Source organism: Terrapene carolina, unplaced genomic scaffold (genome assembly GCF_002925995.2).
Source record: "Terrapene carolina triunguis isolate 2854851 unplaced genomic scaffold, T_m_triunguis-2.0 Scaffold68, whole genome shotgun sequence".
NCBI lineage: Eukaryota > Metazoa > Chordata > Testudines > Emydidae > Terrapene > Terrapene triunguis.
Window position 1 is genome coordinate 80741607 of NW_020664419.1, and position 10579 is coordinate 80752185.

At 42.3% G+C, this 10579-nt stretch overlaps 1 protein-coding gene across 8 annotated transcripts in view; it reads left to right on the plus strand.

The window, feature by feature from the left end:
• The window catches only part of CNOT4 (CCR4-NOT transcription complex subunit 4), a 140683-nt gene that overhangs the window by 129207 nt on the left and 897 nt on the right, over positions 1 to 10579 (plus strand). For 7 of the 8 annotated variants that reach the window (XM_024208165.3, XM_024208170.3, XM_024208168.3 and 4 more), the window contains one exon: positions 629 to 1998. The exons of the other annotated variant lie outside the window; for it this stretch is intronic. In XM_024208165.3, coding sequence (XP_024063933.1) covers positions 629 to 930 — 302 coding nt within the window. In that variant the 3' untranslated portion in view covers positions 931 to 1998. Of the gene's footprint in view, positions 1 to 628; positions 1999 to 10579 lie in introns of those variants that run through there. 8 annotated transcript variants of the gene reach the window in all.

Consider the following 10579-nt stretch of genomic DNA (forward strand, 5'->3'; position numbering starts at 1 on the left):
TCCTTGTGGAACAAATAGGTATAATAAACCCCCACTTAGCCCTTTCCAGTGCATGCCCAGGATCTTCACAGGTGATTAGGATGCTCAGTGCATAACTAGGCTCATGTTGGCATCCCTTCTGCTGGATGGCATGTCCGGTATGTGCACTGCTGGTCTTCTGTTAATGCCTTCAGTGCCTGGACTTTCTAATTTAAAAATGAACGTACTCCACTTGTTTATAAAGCTCTCTTTTATAAGGCTGTCTGGTTGTGTATCTCTGTTAGATAGGCTGAAGCATGATTCAAGAAGGGAGAGCAGGAAGAAAAGCATGCAGTAGTGGTAGAAGTGGGTTTGGGTAGGTAATGGACAGGGACCTGGGCCTTGTGATTAGGGGGGCTTGGCAAATGCTTGATGTAAGAATATGGACTTATGACAAAAAAGTATTTCTAGGAGGGAAACTCTCCTATTTGGATTTAAATGTTCATCTTTGTGGGAAGGGTGAGAGAGAAACTGTATAAACATGTTTTCTGTACAAACTAATTGTTTTCTCACCACTGCCATCTATTAGGTTAAATTGACCTCCTTCACACTGAACATGTTTCTGTCATGACTCACCAGTTTTTCTCCCACTTCTTTCTTCTCTTCACAGGGATCCCAGCCTCCACAGGAAACAGTTTAGACTCCCTTCAAGACGACAATCCACCACATTGGCTAAAATCTCTTCAAGCCCTCACAGAGATGGACGGCCCCAGTGCAGCCCCGTCACAGACCCACCACAATAACCCCTTCAGCACACAGATCCCTCTGCACAGAGCCAGTTGGAACCCCTACTCTCCCCCTTCAAACCCCACCAGTTTCCATTCCCCTCCCCCAGGCTTTCAGACAGCCTTCAGACCCCCCAGTAAAACCCCCACAGATCTACTACAGAGCTCAGCGCTGGATCGTCATTAGGAAAGGAGGAGGAAAAAACATGAGAAATGCAGGAATTGCCCCACCCTGATTCCTCCCCACACCCACCCACCATTCCCTTCTCATATCTTTCTTTCTGAAGAATCTAGTTCCTGATCAAATCTTCCCCTCCACCCCCAAATGCAATGCGATCACAGGGTCATGACCGTATTTTTTTTGTTGTAAAGTTTCTGCTGATCCAGTGTTTGAAATACACTGTTTAAAAATATTTCCTTAAACACTGTAAGAAAAAAGAGAGAGAGAGAAATCAAAGTGCTGTCTCAATGCTTAAAAAGAGAATATATCTGTCCTATGTCTTTTGCACATAATGAGCATTTCTGCCTAGCGGAAAAAGTCAATCTACAGTAGGGGAGAAATGTAATGCTAAAATGTAGAATCAATTACAGAAACATGAACATTTTATTTTTAATTTAAACAAAATTACTGAACATGTGGAGGAAAGCAGTGGCCTCGCAGTTATTTTGCATTCAGGTGTCACTACACAGGGAAATTGCTATGTATTTTTTTTTTTGGAAGGGGGTACTTTGTGTAAGTCAGTAAGAAGTTTGACGAAGTGGGTCAAAGGACAAAACTTGTAGAAGTAACTGGCATGTTGCTAAAGAGTGGTTTAAAGAGGGGGAAACGTTTTTTTAAAAAATTTTGGCTTTAGATTTAAAGTAAACTTTAATGTTTTAAAAGTATTCACAGATTTAATACCTAGCATATAACATAATATAAGCAGCTGAAACACGAGTGATATTTACTTCAGTCTTTCTGTCTCCTCTGTCAGTCTCTCTCTTTTTTTTTTAAATTCACCTGACTAGGGCACTCTGGGATAGCACTGCATTGGGGCCACATGATCACCATCAGGAGCGCAACCTTTGACCTCCTCTGCCTGCAGCTTTTACTTAACCCTGTAGTTTCTGGACGTTTGTGCAGTATTGAAAAGACAGGAAAAAAAGAAACAGATAAATAAACATGGTTATAACCTGACGCTAAAACTAAAAACAAGGAAATGTACCTCTTTCTTCAGAATTAAAACTAAAATCTTAAATAAAACAGAAAACTTGATGATGACTTTGTATTCCTTTTTCTTGGTTTTTAACTCTGCATGGGGTTTTATGGAGTACCAGCAAATCCTACTAGCTTCTTCCCATTCATCTTAAACTGAAACTACTCATTACAATAAAAGTATTTAACGGAGACCCAAAACATACTTTGAGCCTCTTGCATTGGAATGGAGGACTGTGTATACATATAGGTGTAAAGCTATGGAAAAACAAAGGGATTGTGACATCATGGTAAGTGTATATATTTCTATTTAGAGGCAATCTACAGAGAGGAAGGTATTGGTTCATACCTTATTTGCTTCTTTGTTTTGCTTATTTTTACTTGAGAAATTCAAATCTTGTCTTCCCTGGGACTGGGGACAAATAGCACAGTGGTAACATAATAGCATGATGGCACTGAAAGCTGAGCAATGTGGGGAGCGGGGGAGGGAGTTCTAGTTACTGCTTAAAACTTGGTTTTTCAATCCCTGTACCTCCCAATGCCTAGTGAACATTTGGCAAAGGGATGTCTTTGTTTAAAGACTCAACACCCCTCCCCTTGGGTGCAGGTGCGCAAGAGCTGTTTACATACATGAGACCTCTAATGGTGCATCTACACAACGAGCAGCAATGAGTCTCCGAGCCCAGGTCAACAGGCTCGGATTCTCTGCCGTGGGCTGTGCAGATGTACCCTAAGAGGTCTGCCAGGGAGCCCAACCTTTGTAGTCACGGTATTTAAAATAAGCAAACTTTTTGATGGGTGGGGGACGAGATTAGGGAATGATGCTTTCAATCCATGATTCAAGCCCTAACTTCATGTCCTCTGCAGGAGACTTTCCATTCTAATAGCCCCATAGTCCACAAACCAGCTGCAAACTTGGCAAGCTTTTTAGTGATGGTGACTTTAGAAAAGCTACTTCCTCTCTTCTCATACCACATTGCCCTTCAGTGCAGTTTTCAGAGTGACTGCTTTTCCTAGGAGCATTTATTTACTAAGGCTTGTTAACTGAACTGAGGTTACTGGTTGTAGACAGTCGTAATTGAAAATAAATTTTGTGCCCGGGGTGCTCAGAAGAATGCTTTTCAACCTGTTCATGCAAAAAAAAAATAACTTGCCTGAAACCTATCAGGGTGTTTAATGGCCTCTGGATTAAAGGTTTTATTTAACAAAAACTGAAAATTAAAGTTGGTGTTGTGAACTGAAATCAATGTGTGAGCGCCCCCTGCTGCTCCCCAGCAAGCAATTCCTTCATAAGCATGCCAGACACACGAATTCTAGGTGAAGAAAACAACAAACTAGGTTGGCTTTAATTTCCCTATTGAGATCATGGTGAGGATTGGGGTAATTCTAAGCAAAAAACCTCTATCATTAGCAAAACTATTAAAGGACTACAAATCCCTATAAATAACCCTCTTAAAGGCTAGTGCAATTAGTTGCTGCTATTTAAGGTAGCAACTCATGAAGCTTAACCACTTCCATGTATTTGGATTCAGTCCCACTGCCAGAGTTTGGAACATTTAAAACAAAAACCTGCATATCAAATTCTCATGCCGAGCATTGTGTAGGCTCTAGCTGTTTACAATGGGATGTGCTAGCCCTATGAAAGTCAACTTACCATGCAGAAGTTTCACGCTAGCTGCATTCTTCTCTTCCTGGGGCTTCACCTCCCTGCTCACAAAAACAACTCCCTAGCTAGTAACTTTGGGTACTATAGTACAAAGATGTTGTTGCAGCCAGCTGAAGAAGTGAGGTTCTTACCCACGAAAGCTTATGCTCCCAATACTTCTGTTAGTCTTAAAGGTGCCACAAGACCCTCTGTTACTTTTTACAGATTCAGACTAACAGGGCTACCCCTCTGATACTTGGTATTTACTTGTAACCTTTCTCAAATCTAGACAATACATCAGATGGGCTTAATATGTTTGCTGTCTAGTTGTCTCATCTGCTGTCCATGGCTGATTCCTTCACTGGGAGATAAGCCCAGGGTGTTTTTACACTGTTCAAGTGTATTGCATCAGAAAAGTGATGAAGCTTTATTAGGCTCTCATGAGGCTCTGGTTACCAACATGGTTTTCTTTTTTGCATCAAACTCAGTACCAGTCCTTTTATTGAAAGATCAGTTTACATTTTCATCTCTATGTTCTGGCCTTATGTCCGTATCTGTGCATGCTTTGTTGCTGTTTAATATGTTCTCAGTGGCTAATTTATTATACTGTTTGCATATCTTTCTAGTAGTCAGGCCAGGAGAAGTTCATGACCTACTGGTAGCCTAATGATCCTTGACCAACAGACAAATTAGGTATAGTGAGGCCTGTCTCTACCCAAAATAAATTTTGGACAGGGACTGAAACAAATACACCTTCAGAACTACAGGTGTCTTGCTAGCAAGGGTCAGCACCACATCTGGGAAGTCGAAGGTTCTGAACGCAGCAGATTTGGTTACCTATTTAACAACCTTTTTCATGGAACTGTAGAGGGTAATAATGCTATAAAGCTGAATAGTCTTTAAATTTAAAACACCTATGTGGATGGTGGTGGGGAGGATGGGCATAGTAATTAGAGCCAGGCTCTGCTCTCCAGAGAATAGCTTGACAAATGTGCAAGTATCTGCCACTACAAATGCAGTCCTAGCAGTACCATTTAAATCATATTATCCAGAACACTGCTGCCAACCCTAGGCATTCAAAAATCATGACTTGCTTAAAAATCATAAGATATTTTTAAATTGACATATTTGCCTTCTAGTTTTTGAGCCCTTAGTGTTCATGTTTTCAAGTTTTTCTCCACAACCGTAAGTGCTAGAAACATTGTGGTGGCAGGAGGGAATCGATAAAAGCTGAGAATCTCATGTAATCAAATGGCTCCAGGAGCTGGGGCTTTTTTAAAAAAAAAAAAAAACTATCATCACAAAACGTATAATAAAGCCGTAAGAATTGACCATGTTTTCATGGAGGCTTCTTTGGCTTCAACACACATTTCCCCCATACTCTCATGCCAGATGTTACTTTTCTGAGGAAGGGGCAGATTTCAGATTTTTTTCTGAACACTAGAGTTGAAATATGTGTATAAAAAGATAGTGTGACTGGAGTTACTGTACTTGCCTCTTGCCTCAGGACACACAGATGCCCACCCTATTTAAGTCCCAGGTGAGTTAAATCTTAGACTTATCCTAGTCTGTAGTATGCATGGATGCATTGAATGAGAGCACCACACATTGCAGCATGATTGGCCCTCTCTGCTGTGGCGAGACTGAGAACTGGAATAATATAAGGCGCAATAGTTCAGAAATGAGATGTATTGGCAGAAATGGGGGACAAGGCAGGGAGTGGTCCGGTACTGGAATAATGGGAGCCACTGCAAGTGAGCATGGAGGGGCATTAGCAAACTTAGTGTTTTCAAATAAAAACTTTCCGTAAGCTCCACTTGCCCTTCTCACACTCCATTTGAATTATTTTCTATGTATGGAATGTGATTGTGTGAAGTGATCTTTTTGGGGGGTCCGTTGCATGTTGCTAGGCAGTTTGCTTTTAATATTCCAGCATTACCTAGCTGCATCCCTGCACTAGGAGTGCCTTTCACCAAACTGATCTCTTCTGGGGGGTATTCAGAGCTAAATGTGCAAGACTTTAGTGTATGCAACTTCTCCATTTGCCCACTAAATCCTAACCTAACTCCTCTCTGTGGTCATTCATACCTAAGCTTGGAAATTCCTCCTGTGCTGGCTGAGAACAGCAGCTGGTCTTCCATCTAGACACTGGTAAGTCTTGCATTTAAATCTATTGCTTTAAGTAAGGGCCCCAGACACAAGGTATGGTGCTGAGAAGGAAAACTTGAACACTGTTAATTCTGCCTCCCCAACCATAAAAACAGTATCGGTGCGGCATACAGTATTACAACTGCCTCGATGCATTGCTTGTGAAACAGATCTTGGTTGTTTGCTGAAGAGGCCCGACATGATTTCCTTCCTTGATTTCAACCCTAGATTATACCACCGTTCGCTTTACATAGCAAAGCAGTGGCTACTTAATGGGGTAGGAGACTTCAGATCTTTATCCTAACAAGGGGGCAGAGCAGGATGCTTCCCAGAAAGTGAGAAGCATTGACTGAGCTGCCCACTTAAGGGAATTCACCATTCAATACAAGTTGCTTCCACAATTGCTGAATTGGCTGAGTGTGCCATGAAAAGACTTTTTTTCACGAATGAGAAGGTGCTTGTGGTTCAATGTCAGACCCAGTACAAGCTGCTTCTTTGGGTTTCTTGAGTTGCAAGCTTCTTGAATGAGGAGCAGCTGCCACTATGGAAGAAAACTATATAGAATGGCAACTGTTCTAAACAGGAAACTAAACCACTGGGTGCTGGGGGAGGGAATGGTTCTTCCTGTCCTACAGACAGGTGCAATCTGTGTTACTGTTTAAATGATCACTGTGTCAGATTCGTTGCTCATTGCCATGGAGTCCTGGGAAACCAGCATTTCTATTTTTTTCTCCAGCCCTGAGATAAATCTGGCAAATCCCTGTCAATTCCAAGACAGTGTTTGTGAGGATAGGATGTGACTTAGAGCATCTCTGCTCTTTCCACTTACTGCCGTAATGGTGAAATTTAAGATGGGTCTCTAAAGATTCACATGTGGCAAATCATTTCCATTGCAGGTTCCCATGAAGATATCAGGATGAATCCCAACCTTCTAGCTCTTGAAACCACCAGGTCTCCCCCTCCCCCTGCAGAAGTGGCACTATTATCCTGACCAACACTGTCCAGTTAAAGACAAACACATACAGAGGGGACTGATCTCTCTTGGCAAACACCAAGTGGTCCAGAAGGCATTGACGGAGAATAGAACTGGTTTTAATTTAGCAACATCACAACTTGTGCTCAAAGCAATGGCTTTGTTTTTTTCTAACTTAGCATCGGGAGCTGAGATTTTCAAAGCGAGGAGCCTACAATTAGACTCTTAATTTCATATCTTGGCACCTCAGTGGCCTTATTTCTTCAAACATGCTGACCACTCAGCAGCTCCTGGTGACATCAGTAGGAGCAGTTGGATGCTGAGTGCATCTGAAAATCAGGCCACTGACTTTAGGTTCCAGGTTTTGGACGTCTGACAGTCAATATTAAAGGTCACACTTATTACCTGGAGACAAATCTTCTGTAACAGGGAGAAACTGGGGTCATCTCCTTCACGTGGTCTTTTCTGGTCACACTACCACCTTTATGGCATGAGACATTTTATAGCTTCCCTATTCCACCCAGGCCTGCTTCGGTGTACATCTCACAACTGGATAGCCAGGGCAACTGATTAGGTTGCTTGAAACTGTAGTGTCCCACTCTAGCTGAGAGAAAGCCAGAGTCACTCAAGTGGCTTGAAGGAAGGGAGAGAGGAAGCCAGAGCTCTGGCTCTAAGTCTGAGGAGCACCAGGTGGGAGGGTAAGATCCCAAGGAAGGGTGGGGTGGGTGGGTGGGTGGGTGGGTGTGTGTGTGTGTGTGTGTGTGTGTGGAGTAGAAGAAGGGTGAAAAGAGATGGCTGTCCAATGGCAGAAGGGGAACAGAGGTCACATGATGCAATATGCCTTACTAGCACTTTTCTTCTGGCCCATCTGTTTCTGTAGAATTTAAATGTTCATTTCTGCAAACTAAAGTTCTATCCCTCTGCAAAGAAAACTACTTGAATGTGGAAGCTGATTGTTGCTGTCTTCCTGACACTGCAGACAGACAATAGCTCTGAGAAATTCCACTCTGCTGTTAACTGAAGCCTAACAATTGTCAACTTGCTAACTCACTGCTGGTAACTTTAGCAGATACCTATACCTTGTCTGGGACTCAAGGAGGAGCTTGAGTAAACTACTGCCACTTCTTCCAGTCTGATTCATGGAAATGCAGTCAGAAGAGTCCAGATGAGGGTAATAGAAGAAATGAAACAAGTTCTTCCTTGTCCCAGAAAATAGCAATATCACGTCGATAACGTAAGAGCAGGCCAAAGGCACAGAGAAACTGCAACAGCTCTTTAGCTATTTTTTTTTAATTGTAATGATATATTTTTAATATTATTATCCTGCAAGAACGCCAAGTAAATCATGCTTGGCAGCCGACAAACCCTCCACGTTGAGTTGTAACATGCATAGAGCTGGACCAATGACATAGAAGTCATTGGACTGCACATTGGGGTTGTCGGTGATGACAGTGCCGGGATTGATTGAGCTGGTGCTCGTGGAATTCGGCTTGCTGATTAGATCATTAGCTTCCCTGACTGCTGTCAGGTACTGGCAGGTGGTGCGACGAGGCCGCAGTTACATGCCGCCATGCGTATCATCTCTGGCACCCTGCGTCCGACTCCAGTCCCATGGCTTCCAGTTCTGAGCAATATTTCTCCTCATATCAGACGAGAGGTTGCCACTGGCAAGTTACTAGAGAAAGTACGCGCCAACGCAAGCCTGTTGCTGCACAATGACCTTTTAAAACCACTAGTTGCATGTTTGCCGTCACATTGCCCATTATGGTCTCAACTGCCACACCAGAATGTTAGGGCGGAAACACTCTGGCGAGAGGAATGGAATCTGTTATAATCCCCAACCAGTCCCTCGTCGCCGACCCCACAATCTGCCCACCTGGTTTTGACCTGCCCCGTCGCCAATGGTCCCTGTTGAACAAGTTCTGGACTGGTCATGGTCTCTGTGCAACCAACCAGTATCGCTGGGGCCTTCATGACAGCCCTTTGTGCAGCTGCAGCACAACACAGACAATGACGCACATTGTCGATGAATGTCTGCTGACTAGGTTCAGTGGTGGCCCAGAAGAACTGCATCTCACCACTGAGGATGCCATCGCTTGTCTAGACGACTATGCACACGCTAAATAAATATTATCCTCTTAAATCATTGCTAGAGAAATATTGTGCCTCTCCAAGGCCCTGAGGAGCGACTCATCTTCATATAACATTTGCCAAAGAACCATAAATACATTAGTGAACACCTTTAAACTGCACAGCAGTTTAGAAATACCGGATGTTTCAAAGTCTCCATTAAGTAATTGGAGTTCTCTCATGTTGGGCTGCCATTCTAAAGGTGCTTCTCATCATGGTACAAACTAGTACCGAAACATTCCCAGCAGAAACCACAGGCAGATGGAAAGTTGTAAATTGTGCAACTTAAACCCAAATCATTATTTAACTCCACTGTATGCTTAGATGGTGGTGGAAGGTCTGCTGCATGGAGTTAGGTTTACTCCTATAGTTTAATAAAAATTAATCCCACATTCCTGAACTCCAACATGTCTTTCTCCATTCTTTTTTTGGTGAACAACCCCCAAGTGGCAAAATGTTCTCTCATACTTGTCTTTTCTCACCCGAAGCAGGTGTTTTGCTTCTCTCTAAAAGTTTTGTGGACAATGTGCTAGGACTCAAGGCAGTTCACATACTTGTTCCCCTTCACTGAATTGCACTGCTTTTAGAACTAGAGTTGGTCAAAAAATTTTGACAAATCTTTTTCTGTCTAAAATGTGGCTTCACCGAAACCAGAATCCTGCAGGAAAATGTCAAAATTCCAGTGAAAATCTTCCATTTTCTGTCAGGAAAATCAAATGTAATATTTTTGTTTTGAAAAGGCAGCTTGAAAACAAAACGTAGTTTCAAACTGATGCTTAGAAATGCAAATGTTCATTTCAAAATGTCAATATTTTGTTTGGGAAATTCCAGCATGTTTCGTTTGGAAGTTTCTGAACTGAACATTTTTACCACTTGTTTGGGAATTTTTTTACTGCTTGTCCCAATTTTGGGTGAAAACAAACATTGATCTCTGAACTTCGTTCAGGTGGAAATTCTATTTTTCTGACCAGCTCTTTGAACTGGAGACACTGCTAGCTCCAGAGCGTGTCCCAAAGGCTCTCTTGAATTTAAAAACCCAATTGTGTGTACGGGTTGGGGTGGGGGTGTATACTCATTAGAACTGGTGGAAAAATATTTCATTTTTTAACTGACCCCCAAAAGGCCATAAAATATGAAATTATGAAATTCATGTGAAAATACCTCCCTCCTTTTGTGTTTTTGACTGGCTTAAATCTCATCTAAGTGACTGAGGAATCAAATGGTGTAGTTTTCACAGCAGAAGGTGTTGATTCCCATCAAATCTGTTTCAGTTATGCTTCTATTTAACATTGTCTCTGTGGGATCTCGGCACAAACATCCTCTAATACCTTTATTAAAATGCCATTGGCTCTCACTAGATTTACACCTTCTAGGAATCATTTCATATTGGCAGCTGTGATTGGAGAATGCTGCCCTGTCCTGTGCCAAGAACGGAGTCATTTCACAAGCTTCAGGCATGCTATTGAAGAGCAGAGTGCCTTTCTTGAAGTTTTGATTCTTCTCTTGGGCAATGGCCTTTATTACTGATAACATAAGAAGTCCCAGTGATTGTTTCTCAGTACCGGGGAAGATCTGTGCTGAGAGAGCAGCATGTGCCAGTTCAGCTTGTCTAGTCATTTCCCCAGCAAACAGTAATGCTTTTAGAAGGATGAATGACTTATATTTTCTCCTACAGCACAGCTGCAGATACAATCTCATTAGAGGTGTCTAAACTTCTTTTGCAGGTCAACATATTGTTAAAAAAA